Source organism: Dermacentor albipictus, chromosome 1, assembly GCF_038994185.2.
Source record: "Dermacentor albipictus isolate Rhodes 1998 colony chromosome 1, USDA_Dalb.pri_finalv2, whole genome shotgun sequence".
NCBI lineage: Eukaryota > Metazoa > Arthropoda > Arachnida > Ixodida > Ixodidae > Dermacentor > Dermacentor albipictus.
The window spans coordinates 516890197-516912772 of NC_091821.1; the positions used below are offsets into that span (position 1 = coordinate 516890197).

The following is a 22576-nucleotide window of genomic DNA, read 5'->3' on the forward strand; positions in this document are numbered from 1 at the left end:
AATTGAAATGTCTACGTACGTAGCTATGCCGGAGGACTGCGGAAAAGGCGTCGTGCATGAAGTCCCATTGTCCTTCTCGGACGCAGATATCTTGAAAAGGCTGCAAATCTACGGGAATCCTCCGGTCCTGGGATTACGACGACTCGGAAGAACGTCGAGGACAGTTTTAATACTGTTCGAAGACAAAGAGGTGCCGCGGTGGGTGAGACTTACGCCCCGTGGCGCAACGCTGCGTAATCTGCCGCCAGAAGTACTAAGTTTGTAACGCCTGCGGGCGGCTAGGACACCGCGAGGACGTCTGCCCGGACCCCGCGAATGTGAAGTGTCGTGGCTGTGGCATGGAGCAACCACCACAAGACCATTTATGTGAACCCAAGTGCCAACGGTGTGGGAAAGGACACCCGCTCGGTGACAGAAAATGTACAGAACTCTACCGTGTTCCTTACAAGGTGAAGAAGAGGCAGTGGGAACGAAGGATGAACATGCTACAGCAGCAACTTCAGAAGCAGCAGCCGCAAGCCGGAGCAACTGCCTAGGTGAATCCCAGGGGTCGTTCCAAGGTCAGGTGCGGAAACGAGGACTTTCGCCTCAGAACCGAGTCCTTTCCGAGGCTGGAGGAGACCACCAGAGGGCACCAGCAGTGTGGCCGTTCGCGCTCCCACACCAGGGGGCGCTCCGGATCCAGACAAAGGGGGAGGTCGAGCGGGGCCCGGCGCACCCATGGACTAAGAAGCGGAAGCAGAGCACGGACCGAAACAATGTAAGCTTTGGAAGTGGGGTTTCCCAGGCAAAAGATAAGAAAGATGAGGAGGTCGATAAATTATGGAAAGAGGTTGGGGAGCTTAAAGAGGTCATTAATAAGCTCACTCAAGAGTTGCATAGAGCAAAATTACAGGCGTGTACGGGGTCCCCCTCCACCCACAAAGCGCAACCAAAATTGGTATCCAAACCAACCCTCCCGGTCCCTATGGCTGCGACTCCCATGCAGCCTGCGGCACCGCAGGAGGAAAATACGATTATCGAATCGGCTAGACCACCCCCAATGAAACGCAAAAGGGAAGACGTTGATCCGTTGGTGGCACTAGAGAAAAGATTGGAAGCCAAAATCGGAGCTAAATTTGATTCTTTCATGGCCCAAATTATGGCAGCAATACAGCAGACTCAAAGCCAGATCCAAGCCCTTACGGATGAAGTACAAAAGCAAAGGCCAGAATTAGTAGCCATCGGAGAATGGCAACTAAAACCGGAGGAACAACTCGACCAGCTCCAACATGGCCAGAGGCGCGCAAAGTGAGTCTTTAATCTGGAAGTGGAACTGTCGCGGCTTCCAACGCAAGCGAACGTTAGTGCAGCAGTACTTCACGCTATTAGAAGAGAAACCGCTAGCTATAGCCCCGTAGGAGACGGGCAAAGCAGCACAACTCTCAGGATACCAAGCTTCTTCAAGTGACAGGGGTGGTAAATCTCGCGTCACTACGTTGATTAAGAGGAATATTGCGGCAACCGTGGTAGAAATCAACTCGAGAAACATTGAGGAAGTGCTTCTGGAAATTATTACGGAACAAAAAGAGGAACCGAGCGTGTTCCTATTAAACTTGGAGAGTATTCCACAACAGGGAAAGGTACGATTCAGGGCCCTCTTTCGCAAAGCTATTCAGGCAGCCGGGACTAATCCCTTGCTAATAGTCGGTGACTTTAATGCAGCGCATCCGGAATGGGGTTACGCTAAACAAGATCCAAAAGGTAGGCAGCTATGGGAGGACGCGCACGAGCTAGGATTCACCCTACACACGGACCCTAGCAGTCCGACCAGGGTGGGTAACAGCATGTGCGCAGACAGCTCCCCTGACCTGACCTTCTCCAAATATATGACAGATCTGAATTGGAGAAACTTGGAGCTCAATTTCGGAAGTGATCATTTCATTCTGGCCTCGATCCTTAAAACAGGGGTGAAGAATCGTCGTGCGCGTCAACCGAGGATCACCGAATGGGGTTTATTTAGGGAGAAGCGAGAGAAAGCTGCCAGAGGGAAAATCACAAACACAGAGAAATGGACGGAGGTCATCGCGCGTCACGTTGAAGAGGCAACCAAGACGATTGAAGGGGACGATGCCCCGGAAATAATCGATAGCAAACTGCTTCACATGTGGCAGGCAAAACGTGGTATGGAGCGCAGACTAAAGAAGCAAAAACGGAACCGTAATCTTAGAAGGCGGATTGCTAGACAAAAAAAAAAGAAATTGAAAATGACGCGATCAAATTATGCGAACAGAATTCGTGCAACAGATGTGACGAGATGGAGAGGGCCATGAGCCTTTCCAAAACACGGGGCCTGGTGAGACACCTATGAGATCCGACCAATTCGAAAACCCTATCGGGAATTAGATTATCGAAAGCCAGGCACGCGTATGAGAATACAGACGTCGAATTTATGGAAAAACTAATCACCATGTACATTGGCGATAGGCATAGCAACCCCCTCCCGGAGTACGACGGAGCTCCCGAGCTCGACGCACCCATCACGGAGGTGGAGGTCAGGGCAGTAATATTGGGACTAAAAACCAAATCAGCCCCGGGCCCCAGGATAACCAACAAAATTCTAAGAAATCTGGACGATGCCTCCATCAGCGCTCTGACGGGTACATGCAAGAAATTTGGACTAAAGGCCACCTGCCACGCCACTGGAAGATGGCAAACGTGATCCTAATTCCAAAGCCGGGCAAACCCCCTAAACTAGAAAATCCAAGACCCATTTCCCTGACCTCATACATGGGGAAATTGATGGAGCGCGTAGTCCAGACCAGACTGACGCACTTTATGGAGCAGAACGACCTGTGGCCGCACGAGATGATCGGCTTCCGACTGGGCTTGTCCAAGCAGGACGTGGACAAGCCCGGCAACGAGGCAACGAGGCGGCCCATGAGTTAGCCCGAGCCCTCTACTTCCGGGTGGCTGTGGAACCGCCCAACTGCCCGAACATGGACGAGCTTCTGCAAAATTATACGGAGATTGCGAAAATTATCGGCTACGCAGGAGATTGGTGCCACCACCGGATAAAAGTGTAAGCAATAGAGAGGCAGTCGCATGGCGGCGCCTGCAAGCTGGGAACTTCGTAAACCCGGTCTGGGCATACCATGTTATGCATGATAGAGAAAATGATGAGTGCAAACACTGTGGGGCGAGAGGGACCCTCGATAACATAATCTGGGAATGCGCTAGCTCACTAGGGGCTAAAGCAAACATAAATTGTAGAGAGGCCTGGGACGCCCTGCTGCGGAGCGAGGACCATACTCCACAGCAACACGCCATCCGCCTGGCGGAAGAAGCCGCGAAGTGTCAAGACTTTTTTTCTTGCTTCTAATCGCGGAGGTTGCGGACACCGTCCCCAAGGCCTGTGTGCCGGGGGCGGGGAGTAGAGGCTTCCTTATCCGGTGGTACACTAAAGTTGCTATCATCATCACCATCATCATCTTCTTCTTCATTTTGCATGAGACTTGAAGGCGACGCCTACGCGAATGGCGGCGACAGAAATGCCTTTGGTGCGTCCATATATTTGCTATTGCAATAATTAGTATTACATTCAGTAAAATGAGGAAACTAGACCATATTGATGCAGGAAACGACCCCGTTTCAAAGGGACGCTTATAGAATCCATTCATCCTAATTCCTAGGCTTGTTTTCAGCAGGGAATACTTGCTTTTTGTTGATGTCCAAAAATCAGTGCCTCTCCAAGTCCGCGAAGCTGGTCGAACAGCGACGCTGGGTTAGTTACACCGAGTTTTTCACCATGCAAGGCAAACTTCGCAAGTAGTCTACATTGTCAATTTTTCGTTTCCACATTCTTTCATCTCATTTTCACTTTTTTCTGCTTCGCGCCGTTAGCATGCACTACGACGACGAGCCCGTTTACGAGCCAACTCTCGCTGACAGCCGCGGAGGGCAGTTTCTTCCTCGGGAGTACGCACTACTTGTATCTTCCCATAGTTGTGGCTGGGATGGAATGTGTGGAACCACGAATCCAAAGCTCCGTATATTGGGTGCAAGGCCCACCACTGGAGATTCAGGCGCTGCAATCATTTTGACGATTGGTTTGATTGGTTTGACGACTGATGTTGATCCTGGCACTTCTTGCGCCAGCAAGAAGTGTCATGCACCTATTATCGCGTTTCACTCGCTGGGCGCTGATCGTTGACCTCACACTGCTTGCGTAGGGTTGGTTTCTTTCGCGGCAGGGTAGAATGAATTGTCGATAAACTCGATGCCGATCTGGCTCGGTTGCCGAAAATGTACGTGTGACAAGCATATTACATTCGCCTATAATCTAGCATTCTCACAAGGGCACAGGGGTCAGTCCAAACTATTTCCCCTCTTGAGCTCTTCTTTTCCTTTCCCACTAGGTTCCGAGGCCCCATTTTAGCGAGGTTTTTTAGGGACAGCACAAGATTAGCATAAACAGCTTCGCTGTAATATAGCTAACAAAGTTGAAGCGAGATTATTCCATATAGAAAAGTAGCTGCTACGTTTGCCCGCACGGCCACCGCCGTAAAACGACCACACCAGTACATGCATATAATAGAGCAGCAAGTTGGGTTAGTTGGTGGAAGTTAATCTCGTAAAAGGCGGCGTAAACCCTATTTTACAACACGAAACCCTATTTTACAACACGAACATCGATCTAGTACAAGAAACTTATGACATAACGCCTGCAGCAGTTTCGAGGCAACGTACCTGTAGGCTAAGACCCGAGCAGATAATCAGCGTGCCCTTCCAGCCATACGCGCGCACCAGTGCCTGCACAAGTGGTGCCATGACGAATGTGCCGACGCCGGAGCCGCATACGGTGATGCCCGTCGCGAGGGAGCGGCGCCGCTCGAAGTACGACGTCACGCACACGATGGCCGGGAGGAGCGTGAAGCCGAAGCCGGTGCCTGTCGCGTTGGGCGAACAAGTGCTGCTGACGCCTTATACAGCTCCTCAATTAGAAACCACTACCGCACATGGCACAGACACAATGAAAAGCGTTGCTGGCCATGACATTCCATATATTACAACCTCCTAGAAACTTTGTAAACAAGTGGCTATCCTAATTCGACAAGCTGCTCAACACTACGCTGCGCAAGTGCGCCACCGATGTGTTACGACAGCAGTGTAAAAGGTTCATCTGGAGGCAGTGCACTTGTTGATGCATATACAAACACGAAATCACACGAACACGAGCGCTAGTGTCTATGTGATTTGATATTCGTCCAAGCCCACACAAGTGCGCTGGCTTTATAAAAACATTCGCCAAATAACTAGCGCAACAATACCTCCTGAATATTATGAACAACACTAATAACATTTGAGAGATTGTAACAGCTTGGTTTACCTTGGTTAACACAGTGCGCACATCGTCACGAGTACATTGTTAATCTTTTTTTCGGTGACTGCGCTTTCACCTCCTGCAATGTTATCGCTTGGCGCCAGGTGCATCTGTGGGAACACGGACGATTGTTTCTGCCGATTCAAACTGTTCTCTGTGTTGTCAACCAACCTTGTCTAATCATATTGCATGCGGGGCATGAATAGTGCTGCAGACGTAGTAGTTCTGCGCAACGCCGCAAGGTGGAGATAAGTAATTAGTAAATGGAAAATCAGACATCCACCCTTTCGTAGCAATTGCTACAAAGGTAACCCACACGGGGTCCTCGAATGAAAAGCCTCTGAGTTGAAAAATTCGTCCTGGTCCGCCATTCCAGCCCGGGACCACCGCCTTTACGGGGCAGCCGCTCTACCATCTCAGCTAACCAGGCGGCTAGCAGATGGCAGGGCGAAGTAGAATTTGTGGACAACACGAAGCAAAGGCAAGTGATTAACGTAGTAGTTCTGCCGGGCTTTTCTTTCGAGGAACCCGTATGGGTTTCTTTTGTAGCAATTGCTGCGAAACGGTGGATGTCTGATTTTCTCCTATAATGATTACTTCTCTCCACCTTGCGGGTTTCTGCAGAACTACTACGTCAAACACTTGCCTTTGCTTCGTGTTGTCGACAAATTCTACTTCGCCCTGCCATCTGCTAGCCGCCTGGTTAGCTCAGATGGTAGAGCGGCTGCCCCGGAAATGCGGTGGTCCCGAGTTCGAGTGCCAGACCAGGACGAATTTTTCTTCAACTCTTAGGCTTTTCTTTCGAGGAAGCCGTACGTGTTCCCTTTGTAGCAATTCCCTACGAAAGGGTGAATGTCTAATTTTCCCTTTAATGAAGAGTGTTGTACTATCTAAAGCTGACGCAAGCGCCTGAGATTACGATAACATCCTCAATGAGTCATCCATAAATTGCCGACGCACTTGACCCACAATTGAAATTTCTTACGTTCGCCGACGGTGCTAATCCTTGTTGTTGTTCTTTATGCGTCACTTGCTTTATATCGCACAAGCAGGCACATCCTCACCCCCCCCCCCCTAAAGAAAAGGTTATTTTGGCGTGCCTCTGTTTTGCTAATGTCTGGAGCTTCACAATCACGACAGCATCGCAGTATGAAGCCAGCGTAAAAGTATTCCTAATAGGAAACTATAGTTGCGCGCCCACTTAATAACTACGCATTCGTACTACGCCGGGGCGAGGAAGATAAGGCAAGAAAAAAGTGCGCCAAGCAGAATAACACGAACTAGAACGCATTCCGGTCTGTTTTGCGCAGCAACTCAAACACCATCGACCAAGTTTAGCCCGGCAAACGTTGACGGCCACCCGTTTTGGTACGACATACTTCAGATTGTTTTAAGGGCATTGACGACGAAAACAAGTGAAATGAAGCATTTTTGTAATAAAACATTTCTTGACGTTAGCGCGGTGTTGTCCGCTCGCTTGTCCTGGTGCCCAATGAGCTTAAAACGATATTAAGTATAGCCCCGCAACAAGGTTTATCGAGTAAAATGTCTTCAAACGCGGCGACTAAAATAAACACGAAGAAAGAAAACACAGACAAAGCGCTAAAAGCAAGTGGTTTATTACTGGGAAAATACATTTACAGATAAACAAATATTACTTGAGAAATAATTCGATGCATTGATGTTGTGCAGCAAGTCAGTTGATTAAGGAGTGCTTTCAGACTGCAGCTGGAGTTAGCGCTTTCTTCTGAAGGACGACGAGCGCTCTTTTTTAGATGAAGTAAAGATGGCTTATTTGGGGAAGTACTAGTATTCCTAAAGGAGGCAGTACTAGTACTCTTTTGCGGAAGAGTACTAAAATTCTATCGGGTGAGGGTCGCCATCAGAGGGCTGTGCAGTGCAGACGCACCACAGATAGGTCCTGTAATTAATCCTTTCCGGTGGCGTAATTAACACGCACATGCGTGAGTACCACCATATAATGTGTCGGAGGCCTAGCGCTACCGACGGACACCATTTTTTGCAAGATCAGGCTATTGATGCTGTTACCACCACGGCGAGTGGATAAAGAAAAAAACCTTTCCTTTTTTATCCAGTGGCCGTGTGGCCACACTCAGTTTTCCATCGTGAGCGAGCTGCCGCAAGCTGAGCCCAACGTCGACGAGCAGCGGCCCAAGCGGCCCTCGCCTCCTGCCTCGCCCCGCCGATCCGAAGATTCCCTCCATGGATGCCGTCAAAGTGGGGCGAGCGAATTTCACCTGAAGAATATGAGAACGATGCGGGCTGGCTTACGAGCCACCACGAGCTAGGAGCGAAGGCCATCGAGAAGCTGAACCTAATGGAGCCCCCGACCATGGGACAATATGGCGCCGGAGATAGACCGCCACGTAGACGCACGCGTGCAGGAGAGTAAACATATACGCGGCTGCCGAAATTGCCCTGGGAGAATGTTAAGATCATTCTCAGACCAAAAGAAGCACTGATTGTCAGCGAGAGTAGACAGGCACCACTCTGCGACGGAAATTTCCAGGCGTCAAACATGAAGTTCTAGGTAGATTTGATGTGCATCAATGCCACTAGGAACACCATCGTCGTAAGTACCTCGAGCATGGATATGGCAGCGAAGTCCTACGTCACCCGGGAGCTCACAGTCGGGAACTAATCATACGAAGTTGGCGTGTACGTGGCACCCCTGGAAGACACTGTTAAGGGAGTGATATGCGAGCCTATGATAGTGCCCAAATATTACGTGCAGCTTGATGTTTAAGAATCCAACAATTCTACGAGCAAGGAGGATGGGGCTAACCGCGATCATAGTAATTAACGGAAACACGGTGCCGTACTTCATCTGCTATCACGGCACCGAGTACAGAAATCTCCTACACAGGAAGAAATATGAAGTGTACAATGCTTCGGAAGACTCGGGCACAGGACCGCCGTTTGCCCCGCGCTGGAGCAAAAAATACGTGATGGCTCTGGAACAAAACACCCACAGGAAAATTATAAGTGCGTCCTCAAATGCGCCATATGCGGGAAAGATCACCTCACCCCTGACAAGGAAGGAGAACAACTCTTTCGTACCCCCTTCATTCTAAAGAAGAGGAAATAGGAAAAGAAGAGACCAACTACAGCGAAACAAGCCAAACAACACCACCTCTCAGACGCGAGGTTGAAGCACGCTCAACAAGGAGCGCTCCAGCTCCTTCCAAAGACTACTACCCACCTACGGGAACACTGAAGGTGATAGAGCAAGTGTCATCCAAACCACGCGAGGCGGACAGAAGAGACCTCGTCCCCAGCAGCACCGCTCGAGATAGGCATCCATACAACGGATGCGAGAGCAACCAGAGAACAAAGTTGACATCACGGTCCCACTCGAAATTAAGGTCCAAGTCAAGATTTCATTTCATTACATTTCATTTTATTTCCTTAAAGACCCCGTAGTAAGGGGTATTACATAACCGGTGGAAATACAACATATACAAACAAGTGTCTCCAGGTTTCTGCCCCGTACGTGAGAGTACTAACGTACGGGGCTGAAACGTAGAGGCTTACGAAAAGGGTTCTACTTAAATTGAGGACGACGCAACGAGCTACTCAAAGAAGAATGATAGGTGTAACGTTAAGGGATAAGAAAAGAGCAGATTGGGTGAGGGAACAAACGCGAATTAATGACATTTTAGTAGAAATCAAGAAAAAGAAATGAGCATGGGCAGGACATGTAATGAGGAGCGAAAATAACCGATGATCATTCAGGTTACGGACTGGATTTCAAGGGAAGGGAAGCGTTGCAGGGCGCGGCAGAAAGTTAGGTGGGCGGATGAGATTAAGAAGCTTGCAGGGACAACATGGCCACAATTAATACATGACCGGGGTAGTTGGAGAAGTATGGGAGAGGCCTTTGCCCTGCAGTGGGAGTAACCAGGATGATGATGATGATGATGATGATAATGATGATGATGTCGGTGTTATAGTGCATTCGATTCTGTAAATAAAAAGTTGTTACACCTTGAACAAATTACGAAGCGCAGATGATGGCAGCGATTTGATGAAGAAGGCCATTCCAGTCTTTAGATGCTCGGTAGAAAAATAACGCTGAAAATGCATTTCTGCGTAAATGTGGTTGTGCAACCTCCTGGGGATGGCCAATGCGTTGTGATCGTCGCGTTGGTGGAACAATGTATGGTGGTCGATTGAGCGTCGAATAGTAGAACCTGTGGAACAGAGAAAGGGTAGAAATGCGGTGGCGAAGGGATAGAAGCGATGAGGAAGATTCTGTCTTTAAAGATGATGTGCTCACGTTGTAAGAGTGTGTGGTATAAATATACCTGGTGGCGCGATTTTGAACTGCCTTGAGGGCATTGGCGAGATATGCTTGATGCGGATCCCAGGTGGCTGATGCGTATTCTAGTTTCGTTCTTACCAATGATCTATAGGCTAACAGTTTTACATGCATTGGAACGAGGCGAAGGTGATGTAACATGTAACATTGGTAACATGCGCATTCCAGGTTGGATCTTTAGTCAAGGTGATACCTAATATTTGAACGATTCCACTGATTCCACGGTGACGTCACCAATCCGATAAGAAATGCGAAGGGGGTGATGACGATGGGTAAACGAGACAAGTTTGCATTTGTTAGAGTTGAGAGTCATCAGCCAAACATCCCACTATTCTTATACCCGGTTAAAGTTGGACTGAACAGTTATTTGGTCAATGATGGAATTGACTGCGCGGCAAATACCGCCATCAGCGGCAAACAAACGGATGTGGCAGGACACATGCAAGGATAAGTCGTGAATGAAAATAAGAAAAGAAGAGGGCTATGGACGGACCCCTGTGGTACGCCTGATGTGACGAGTGTAATGTTTGAAGCGGGCTTATTAAATGATACATACTCTGAGCGGTTAGATAAAAATTGCTCAAGCCATTTTAGAATATGAGGATGCAAATGCAAAGGAGAAAGTTTTAGTAATAGGCGTTGATGAGTGATACTGTCAAATGGTTTCGCGTAATCCAAACATTTGGCGTCTGTTTGTATGTTACGGTGAAGACGGCATGAACATCATGAAGAAATAGTGCAATCTTGTTTTCGCAAGAACGGCCCCTGCGGAACCCATGCTGTGAAGGATGAAAGAAGTTACCGTCTAGAAAGTTCAAAATATGAGAGTAGATAATATGCTCCATGATATTGCAGGGAACACTTGTCAATGAGATGAAGCGGTAATTTAGGGGAGAATCTCTGTTGCCCGATTTGTAGACTGGAGTAACTTTCCCCATCTTCCACTCGCCTGGCATGGTGCATGTGGAAAGCGACTGTGAAAATAATAAAAAGAGAAACTCTGCAGAAATGTGTTTCGTGTTTCAATTCTATGACCCGCACGTCTCCGCGTCGTAAGTCACCAGGATGGCTCCGCTTTTGCACCGGAGGTAATTGTAATGAAGAAGAACAGCACAAGAACAAGGCCAGCCGGATTGTCTCTGCCATGCCTGCTGTGCAACCAGTGGGCCAGCCGGATCGCCAGTGCTTGGCACGAGTGTGAGCCATTCGGGCAACCAGCTGTTCCTGCTCTGCGTCACCGGCCTCCTCGGTTACGAAGAGACGTTCAGTGCACCCATTACAATATATATATATATATATATATATATATATATATATATATATATATATATATATGTATATATACCAGAAAAAAAAAGCGGTGGTAAATATTCACAGTGAAGTAGACGCGCGTATGAAGCGGTTTATTCACGTTGCGGCCGGGGTCCGGCCTTCATCAGAAACTAATATATATATACATATATATGTGTAAATTAAACAATATATATATATATATATATATATATATATATATATATATATATTGCAACAGATACGAAAGGCACGGACACGAAGAGAACGAAGAGCTTGAGAGGCCGGGCTGCGCTGTGATCACGCTGCGAGCATCATCCATCTCCTGTAAATAAAACCATTTCTTCGCAACTCATCGCAACCGTTGTGGTGCTGGGTAATCGACACCCGAAGACGGAGGCTGAATCACAAGTTCTTTGACGGAGCCGTCGGCTTGCTGCACTCCCACCGAATCCACCACAGTTGAATATGTCTCACGACGCAGACGAACAACGGCCCATTCCAGCTGCTGCGCCGACCAGTTCCGTTCTACAACTGAGAGATGCGCATCCTTTCGCCGGAAGATCGGACGAAGACGTCGAGGAATGGCTCAACCATTATAACCGGGTGAGTGCCGCTAACAAGTGGAACAGCGCTTCTCAGCTTTCGAACGTCGTGTTCTTCTAACGGATACTGCGTTGTTGTGGTTCAACAACCACGAGGAAACATTCACAACATGGGGAAGATTTGTTTCGGATTTGTTTCGCAGTCGGCGGCAAACCGTGACCAGCAAGTGACTGTTTTTACCTTGCTGTCGGCAGGTTACGTGGCTGCATCCCAGCCAGCTTGTGGGAGGATCTTCTGTCTGCAAAGGCTGCTTCATCCTGGAATACACATCGGCGCATGCGGAATGCTGACCTGCTGCCTGGGACGCTTCTAGTCGGCTCTTTGCCGCCACCGATGTCGCTGAAGTCAACGCCCCTGACGTCACGTCCATCTGCTGTTATTTAAACCTCGCTTTCGCCCGGGCTTCTCTGCAGTCGGCGGCAAACCGTGACCAGCAAGTGACTGTTTTTACCTTGCTGTCGGCAGGTTACGTGGCTGCATCCCAGCCAGCTTGTGGGAGGATCTTCTGTCTGCAAAGGCTGCTTCATCCTGGAATACACATCGGCGCATGCGGAATGCTGACCTGCTGCCTGGGACGCTTCTAGTCGGCTCTTTGCCGCCACCGATGTCGCTGAAGTCAACGCCCCTGACGTCACGTCCATCTGCGGTTATTTAAACCTCGCTTTCGCCCGGGCTTCTCTGCAGTCGGCGGCAAACCGTGACCAGCAAGTGACTGTTTTTACCTTGCTGTCGGCAGGTGAGTCCCTGTATCAACCTGCTTTTGTATTTTCTCACGTGTCCTCGTTTGCCGCTGACTGCAACAAGATGCCGAATATTTGTGCTGTTTGCCCCCAAGTGTTACCTGCGGATGGTAAATGTTTAACGTGCTCTTTGTGCAAGCGGGGGTATCATCTTGGCAAAAGTTGTTCGGGGGTTGCCGAGGGTACCTACACTAAAATGACGTCCGAAAAACGCGAAGCTTGGTCCTGCCAGACATGTAGGCAATCTGGATCCACCAATAGCGATGTTTCGTTCTCACATCAGTTAACAGACGTCAAGAACAAACTGGATCAACTTACAACCATTGTAGAAACACTTGTAGTTAAGATGGAAGAACTTCTGGAATTCAAAACCTCGGGAGAAAAGCTGACTGAGTCTGTTGGGGAAATACAGAAGTCTATTGAGTTTCTGTCCTCAAAATACGATTCCGTACTTTCGGCGGTGTCGGATAGCCAAGCTGAACTTGGCCAGCTTCGTGCCCAGTGCGAGACATTGTCATCGACAGTTTCTTCTCAGGCTGAAGCCCTCCACAGTATGACCACTGAAGTCAATGCCCTTGAGCAATACACCAGAAGGTGTAATTTTGAGATACACGGTTTCCCCGTTCAGCATAACGAGGACCTGATATCTGTACTGGGTCAAGTGGCAGGAAAACTTGATATAGAGTTTCAGCCTTCAGAAGTTTCTGTTGCACACAGGCTACCAGCTCGCAAGGATTCCATCCCGGCTATTCTTGTCCAAGCACAAACTGTAGCGATCAAGCAAAAGTGGCTCGATTCTCGCAGTTGTCTCCCAAGTCTTGTCTTTAATGGAATGGCTCCAAATTCCCGGCTATATTTCAATGACAATCTGACACGCGCTAACCGAGATTTATTTCGTCAGGCTCGCCTGAGAGGGAAGCAAAAGGACTACAAGTTTGTCTGGACACGCAACGGAAGGGTGCTGGCCAGAAAGGCTGAGGGTGCTCCTGTCATTCGCATTGACACTTCCATTGACCTCGAAAAGCTCGTATAAATATGGATATAGCTAGATCACTCTCGTTTCATACCTTCTCAGACGTTCATAACTTTTTTATTGCTAACACCGGTAATGCCTTCACTGCCACTCATGTTAATATCCGCAGCATCCGTAAACACTGGAATCATTTTTGCGCTTTAACTTCGTCTTTCCTGTCTATCTGTGACGTCTTTGTTTTGACAGAAATTAATGTTCCTGCGGACGTCATGTCTTCTTATTCTATACCAGGTTATAAGTTGTTTTCATACACTCGCATGTTGCGTAGAGGTGGGGGCGTGGCGGTATTTGCGAAAGACAAGTGGTCTGTATCAGAAATACCGCTTTCCTTTTCGCAAGCTGAAGTTGTAGCTCTGCGACTATGCTCATCTGGGACTTCATTTCTTGTTTTGTCTATGTACAGGCCGCCTTGTTGCAATGTTCGCTTATTTTTATCAGAGCTTGACACAGCCCTATCATCCCTATCTCTTGACGAAAACGTGTGTGTGCTAGGCGATATAAACATCGACACCCTCCGCCCCACACTGCCACCGGTCGCCGACTATCTCGATTTATTATCTAAATGGGGATTAGAAGGCATTATACATCAAGCAACTCGTGAAGAATTTCTGTGTGGAAAGTTGGTTAAATCCTGCATTGACCATATTAATGTTCGGTGCTCCAATCATGCGATGCAGGCCGCTGTTGATGAAACAAAGGTCGCTGATCATTACTTCGTCTGTTGGCATCTTGTAGAAAATGCCACGCCTTTAAAAGTCAACAGTATGAAAAAGGAAATTTGCATTGTTGATCATAAGCTTTTTCACGAATGCGTCACAAAGCATGACTGGCAGTCCATGTTATATACACTCTCTCCAGCTGATTTATATGACAGTTTCGTTCATATTCTCCACAATTACAGAAACAAATGCACCCGGTTTGTAAAAGTGAGATTACGACGAGAAGAGAACAAATGGCTATCGCCACAAATATTAGCGGCAATTAAGGAAAAAGATCTTATGTGGGCCCAAGCTAGACGGGCTCCGAATTGTCCGGAGCTACTACTGAAATTTAAGATATGTAGAAATCGAGTGAATTCCATGATTCGGCTAGCAAAGCGAAATCACATGCGCCAAAAATTCAAAGAAGCTCGTTCGGACGTGAAAAAGACGTGGTCTCTTGCAAATGAATTAAGAGGTAAATTCAAACGTGATGGTCGCCTGTTACCACTTGAGTCCCATTTTTCTGCAGATGTAGCAACTGTTTCAAATGAATTTAATATATACTTCTCGCAGGTTTCTGGTACTGCTAAACCACACCCTGATCACTGTACTTTAAGGAACAGCGTATACAAATCTGCACAACTTCCTCCTATATCAGAACTTGATCTCAGATTAATTCTTTTTAATCTAAAAACTGGTAAATCACCGGGCATTGATGGCATTTCTGTGGACGAGTTACGCAGAAATTTTGACGCTGTTAAATATGTGCTGTTATCACTGCTGAATCACATTTTAACGAATGGTATTATACCTACAGAAATGAAAAAGGCCATAGTCATACCACTCTTCAAGAGTGGTGCACGAAATAGATACGAAAATTATCGCCCAATTTCAATTTTGCCGTGTATCTCTCAAATATTAGAAAAACACCTTCTGCAAGTCATGTCGACGTACCTCGACGCCAGTAGTATTATTTCAAGTACGCAGTATGGTTTTGTTCCAGGCAGAGGCACACAGGCTCTCCTTGAGGATATTTCAGACATTATAAATTCAGCTTTTGATGCTAACCAGGTCGTATGTGCTCTTTTTCTTGATGTTAGCAAAGCTTTCGACAGTGTTTGCCATAGTCTTCTGTTATATAAACTCTCATTGATGGGATTTCGAGGGCCTTTCCTAAAGCTACTCTCTAACTTTTTGGAGGATAGAACGCAGTTGGTCTCCATTGGTCAGTACCGGAGTAATACAACTTCAATAAAAGCCGGAGTACCTCAGGGATCCATATTAGGTCCACTTCTTTTCAATCTATATGTGAATGACCTCGCCGCTGCTACCCCTATTTCTACATTTCAGTACGCAGATGACACAGTTATATTGTCTCAAGCTCCCCGTTTTTCAGATGCAATCTCCCTTTTACAAGATGCAACGATCAGCGTCATGAACTAGTTCATTAACAATGTCATTAAAGTAAACGTCTCGAAAACACAGCTTATATGTTTTCATAATCCTCTGAAGAATGTCACTTTAAACCTTCCAATACTGGCACACTCTTCATCTTGCTCCCCCTGCACCTGCTCACCCGTTCCATATGTTTCAACAGTGAAATACCTCGGCGTTTTTCTCGACAGTGGCTTCACATGGAATACGCATCTGGCCCATATATGCTCAAGATTACGAGCAGTTTCAGGTATACTATACCATATCAGATATTACATGCCACTCTCCGTTCGTAAAATGGTTTTGCAAGCTTTGGGTTACGGTGTGCTTCGCTACGGGATAACGGTGTACGGTCACTGCGCGATTCGATGGAAAAATAGAGTCAACTCCATCCTTCGATCTATTCTGAAAATTATTGGTTATGCTTTATGTTTAACAACCGGCATCGACCTTTTCAAAGCCTTAAGGTTGCCAGATTTTAACGCTCTTCTAGCGGAAACGGCCATCCTGAGGCATTTCTGGTCGCACACATACAAGGTTGAATATGTTCCTGCTCGTTGTCTCCGGCCGAAAGACCGTTTTCGGGTGCCTCGCTGTTCTACCAAGTACGGTCAGCGCACTCGTAATTACTTCATCCCTTCATCTCTCAATAAACTACCAGCAAGCGCCTTTCGCGCGAAATCAAAGTATAAATTAAAACAAATTCTTCGTCGCATTAACCTCTAATCCATTACCCGGTTCGGTTCTTTCATGTGTATTAAAACCCTACTTAACTTTAGGGTACTGGATCACAGACATTAATTTATTTGTTTTATTTTACGTCTACTGATGTGTGTGAATAGAGCGCGCAACGGGTACTTTCATTTTGTTTCAGTGCCCTGCTCCCTGCAGATCTCATATGTATATTCCTGTCTCTTTTTGGTTCCTATTTTCATTGTTTTTGTTGGCTGTTGTCGATAGGATAATTGATGGTTTTTTAAGTGTCATACAAATGCCTGATGTATGTTTTCTTGCTCTGTATTAAGAATGATGGGTTATGTTACTTTTCATCGCATGATACGTGGTTTCTTTTCATTTTTTGCCTCCTCATTGCTGTTTGTGTTTCTCTTGTGTGTCAGTGCCTGTTAACAATGGTTCTGCATATCTTGCGTTATCCGCGATATTACATCGTGTTAAACGCTGTCTGTCGGCTCTGCCCTTCAAGCCCAATGCGGCTTTGGCAGGCCTATTATGTATTAGTGTTGGCGGAATTCCTGTGTCAATAAAGTATTATTATTATTATTATTATAAAGAACGATTCGCCGACTCCACGACGAAAAAGAAAAGGGCAGAACAGACGCTACTGCAACGTGCGCAAGTACCAGGTGAAACCTGCACGACCTACATTGAGGCCGTAATAGAACTGTGTAAGATGGTGGACTCTGGAATGTCCGAGGAGGACAAAGTAGGGCACATCCCAAAGGGAATTGCCAAGGATGTTTACAATTTCCTTATTGCAAACGACAGCCTGGCTTCCGTCGCTGACATCATTCGGCACTGTCGCGCTTTCGAGCAACTAAAGACGAGGCACATAACGCCGAAGTTTGGCAGGCTAGCCAATGTAACGACAGTTGCAAGCGTGGACAGCAACCAGCCCCTTGATCTTGCATCAACGATCCGAAAAATTGTTAGGGAAGAACTCAGTCTGCACGCGCAAGTGACACATCCAGACACTCATAGCTTTCATCTACCACCAGACTTTGAGCCAAACGTGGCATCCTTCTCCCCTTATCCTGCGCCAAGGGGCACTGAGTATTTTGAACACGCGCCCCGACAGCAGCCACGTCTCTACGACAGAGGCCCTACTTATGACGCTCGGCCACAACGAGAGCAGCCGCGCTTTTACCCCCGAGGCCCTGCGACTTCTGTCAAGCCGCGACAAGAACAGCACCGACCCTACTACCACGGCGTGACTTATGAAAGATATAACGGATTTCAGCAAGCAGCAGAGGCACGTTATCCACATGACCACGAACTTGCTCGCCGCCCGCAGCCGTCATCCATTCGTTTCGAGGAAGACGCTGTGAACCGCGACCCTCCCGTGTGCTACAACTGTGCTTCCACAGGCCATATAGCTCGGTATTCTCGCCAAGCCCGTCAATCACGTAGGACACCATCAATGTTCTCGCCACCCAGAACCCGTACTTCATATGACCTGCGGACGACCGATTTGCTTCCAAGAGATTACTTCTCACACGAGACCAGACGCAGCGATTCGCCAGCATCTGACCGGACTTTGACGTCACCAAATAGCCGTCCCCGTCGCTCTCCGTCCCATCGGCGCTGTTCTTCCTCACCGCCGCCGGGAAACTAGCATCCGCGGCCAATGGAGGTGTGGTCGCCGAACGGTCTTTGCAAGGAATACCTCTGCCTGCTGTGATGTACAAAAACAAAGTGAATGTCTCGATTGACGGAATACCGAACATGGCGTTAGTTGATACTGGGGCGACTGTGTCTGTGATGAGCCTCGCTTTCAAAAACCGTTTAGGCCACAGTTATGTTTTCTTGGAACGACGGTACTACCTTTCGTGGAGTAGGCGGCGAGTGGCTTCATCCGCTTGGTGTTTGTGCTGTGGGTGTTTTGTTGGCTGGGAAAGTGTTTCTGTCGGAATTCCTTGTTCTTTCTCGTTGTTCGCACGATGTTATTCTTGATATAGATTTTGTTGAACAGTACGGCGCTTCCGTGGACTGTGGTTGTGGCGAAATATCATTGATATTTCGCCACAACACATAGCACATTCTGAACAATGCTCGGGTGGTGAAGACAGGGACGCAGACACACTCAGTGTTCTTGATGAAGTGATTGCACCATCGTGGTGCCTGACGCCCGTTCATGTTTCGGCAACTACTGTTGATGCTGATTGTGTCGACCTTGTAGTTAGACCTCTCCGCATAAGCTGTGCTAAAAGGTATACTTGTGCCCTGCTCTGTCATGTGCATGACGAAAGGAGTCGCCACATTGTGGGCGCTGAACTGTTCCGCTACGCCGGTGGTCCTTCCTCGCGGTATGAAAGTCGCTCTTTTCGATGAAGCCGCATGTAGCTCATTAGCGGCAGTAACTACGGACGTCTTTACAGCTTGCTCTCTTTGCGATAATCGCCATTCTGCAGAGCTACTGCTTGGCATGATCAGCAAGGCTCTCGGTACATCGGAACGGCAAGCACTGGTACAAGTCCTTGCCAGGCATAAGGCTACATTCGACTTCGCGCATGGAGATGCACCCCTTCATTTACCGTCGTCCCGTGGTCGTCACAGAACAGATACCGGCTCAGCACAACCCATCCGCCAGAAGCCCTACCGAGTGTCATTGTCCGAACGCAAAGTTATTGCCGAGCAAGTCAAGGAGATGATGAACAAAGGTGTCGTTCAAGAGTCATCTATTCCATGGGCAGCCCCAGTAAACCTGGTCCGAAAAAAAGATGGCTCCTGGAGATTCTGCGTGAATTACAGACATCTAAACGCAGTGACGAAGAAGGATGTCTATTCACTACCGCGAATAGACGACGTCATTGGTTGCTTACACGCTGTATCTTACTTCTCAACACTTTTTTTTATTCAGATACCCTAAAGGCCCTTATGGGCATTACATAGGGGTGTGGGTGGGTGGGGAGAACAACAGGATATTTCAAACACAATTAGGGGGGGAAGGCAATATATAACAACGTGGTAAAGATCACCGAATACAACAAGAAAATATAAAAAGAAAAAAAGGAGAGAATTGCATACATTGATGAAAAACAACAACAACAACAACAACACTCCGTACAAAGCATGTAGATACATTTACAATGCGTCAAAGGCATAAAATTCTGCTTTTACCCAACATGCGTAAAACTGTGCTTCAAATTACTTACAAATGAGTCATGATCACGTATAGAAGCAATTTCTTTTGGCAGCTTATTCCAGTGATGAATAGCTAGAAAGAGCTATTCATCACTGGAATAGCTAGTGATTGTCGCAGGAGATTCGTACGCGGAAACATGGGACGCACTTTGAAGAAATGGTCGAGGCGGGCGAAAATTTTTTATGGGGGTTTCATATGGGATGCTGTAAAGGATGACGGGGTATGATACAATCTGTGGGAGTGGGAAAGTAGTGCTAACAGTCGTCGTGTCTCTAGAGACGGTAATTGGAGGGACTCTTTGATAGCCGTGATGCTGGATGTTCTAGAGTATGTTTTAGTGATGTAGCGTGCTGCTTTATTTTGTACAGATTCCAGCTTGTTTATTAGGTAAGTCTGATTTGGATTCCATATTATGGAAGCGTATTCAATCTTTGAGCGAACTAGAGCTGTGTAAGCTAATAATTTAGTTGACTGATTTGCTAAATACAAATTTCGCCTAATGAATCCAAGTGTTTTATTTGCTTTCGAAATTATTTCATCAATGTGATCATTCCATGTAAGGTTAGAAGTTAAATGGACTCCTAAATATTTTAATGTAGACACATTCTCTATGCATATGCTGTTCATAAAATATGAACTTAAGTGAACGTTACTGGCTCTGGTAAATGTAATTGTTTTTGTTTTAGAAACATTAATTTCCATTTGCCATTGCTCGCACCAAAGTGAAATTTTGTTTAGGTCGGCCTGTAAAATATTAGTGTCTTCAGAGGTGATAATTTGTCTGTAAAGAACGCAGTCATCTGCAAACAATCGAACTGTTGAAGTCAGGTTGTTACTGATGTCATTGTTGTAAATTAAGAATAAGATTGGGCCAAGCACGGATCCCTGAGGAGCGCCAGATTTAACTTGTGCTAAAGCGGAAAAGTGATCATTTACGGAAACAAATTGGTAGCGATTGGTTAAAAAACTTGAGATCCAATTAACAATTTTACCAAGTATGTTAACCGGCTAAGTTTCATTACTAAGCGAGAATGGGGAACTTTGTCGAATGCTTTCTTGAAGTCAATAAATATGGCATCGATTTTTATGGAATCGTGAACAGCTTGATGAAGGTCAGTTATAAGTTCAAAAAGCTGTGTTTCACAAGAGCGTCCTTTCTGAAAACCATGTTGATTGTTAGAAAAAAAGTTATGTTCAGATAAATATTTCATAACTGCGGAAGATATGATATGCTCAAGTAATTTACATGGTATACTAGTCAAGGATGTAGGTCTATAGTTTGAGGGCACTGATCGGTCACCTGATTTGTAAATGGGAGTGATACGACCAACCTTCCAGTCATCTGGTACAATTCCTGTATCTATTGATTGCTGGAAAAGGGCGGCTAATACGGGAGATATTATAGGTTTAGTCATTTTAAGCATGTTTGTGCATATGCCGTCTGGACCTGGCGCTGAGTTATTCGAAAGTCGATCGATGGCCGATTCTATTCCCTCTGGTGTAATTATGAGATCATTCATAGATGAGGTAATTGAAGGAAACGTAAGGTCAGCTGGAATTGGATTTTCGTTTGTGAATACAGAGCTGAAAAACGAGTTTAATTCAGTCGCAGCTTCAAATGGTGAGAGTAGCACACCGTTATTAACGATTGTTATAGTGGATTGAGAAGAGTGTTTAGGGTTAATTACTTTCCAAAAGTTTTTCGGATTGTTCATTATCATGCTGACGATGTCACCGTTAAAAAACTTGTCTTTAGATTCTTCAATTTCAGCTTTACATTTATTTGATTATTCTCGGTATCGCTGCCAATCACCATCCGAGTGGGACAACTTAGCTTTAGAGTAAAGGCGTTTCTTTTTATTTATTGCTCGCTTCACTTGGGACGTGAACCATGTGCTCTGTGTTGATAACGTTATTTTAATTTTGGGAACGTGCTTTTGTTTCAGTTCAATAAGCTTTCTGATAAGCCAGTTATCATTTGTATTGCGCTAAGCCATGGTTTCCAAGAACCACACAGAAAAAAATGAAAGCTCTGTAAGAATTGCGTCGATATTTGCACGGGAGTAATCGTAAATAGATTTCGTTGCCCTTTCTGGTTTACTACTTTGTTTTGGTATTCACAGTGTACTACGTTGTGGTCGCTAATACATTCAAGGACGTGAGCAAGCATATTTTCCGGTTCGGTTGTGAGGACTAGATCTAGAATAGCGTTTCCACGTGTTGGTTTGCAAACTATTTGATGCAGATCAAATGAACAAAGAACATCGAGAAATTCCTTGCATTCGCTCTTCCTTGCGCAACCTCAGGGCGTACACGTCTGCCAATTTATTGTGGGGTAGTTGAAATCACCAGCAAGGATTATAGGTGAAGTTGCATACTTGTCTTGGATTAAAGTTAGGGAATGATTAAGACTCTCGATGAATTCAGAAGTAGCATCAGGCGGACGGTAACAGACCCCGACTGCGCAAGTCACAGAGGGACAGACCTGAAGTGAAATCCACAAAATTTCAATATTTGACTGTGTGTCAACAACGCGAGCACATAGATTAGATTTCACGGCAGCTACAACACCGCCTCCCCGTGCGCCCACCCTATCATTTCTAAATATAGTAAAGTTTCTAGAGAGCGACAGCTCGTTGTCCCCAATATCGGGTGTAAGCCAAGTTTCTGTCCCAAGAATAGTATCTACAGAACAAGCCTCAATAAATGCACATAGCTGGTCTTGTTTGTGAAACATGCTTCTAAAGTTACACAGCAGGAGTGACAATGAATCGCCTTGATTAGCATGACTGTGTCAATCATTCTGGTTAGTTTCGTCCCCTCGTGCGCCAACAGTAGGTTGCTCACTCAGCCGACATACTTCGGCTTCATTGCGCGTTGAAAGACAGGTTACTTTGTTTTGTGATGAATCAAAGGTGTAACATTTGCTTCCAAGAAGAAGTTTATCGTAGACCACAGTATATTTTTCGTTAGGCTTACGTACTTCGCGAACGAAATCTCTTAGTTTTTTTCTGATGAGCTGCATTCGGGCCGAGAAATCTTCTTCGATCCACACGCGTGGCTTCTGCAGGTCCTTCGATTTGGAAGCATTTCTTAAAATGATGCTCTTGTCTTTAAAACTCAAAAATTTCACGACAATTGGTCGGATGTGACCTGCGTTAGGTCGACCTATTCTGTGGGCTCGC

General features: G+C 46.5%; 1 protein-coding gene across 5 annotated transcripts in view; it reads right to left on the minus strand.

Moving 5' to 3' along the window:
• LOC135912448 (monocarboxylate transporter 13-like) overlaps positions 1-22576 on the minus strand; it is a 610659-nt gene that overhangs the window by 357865 nt on the left and 230218 nt on the right. For all 5 annotated transcript variants that reach the window (XM_065444890.2, XM_070532620.1, XM_070532619.1 and 2 more), the window contains one exon: positions 4729-4928. In XM_065444890.2, coding sequence (XP_065300962.1) covers positions 4729-4928 — 200 coding nt within the window. The remainder of the gene's footprint in view (positions 1-4728; positions 4929-22576) is intronic.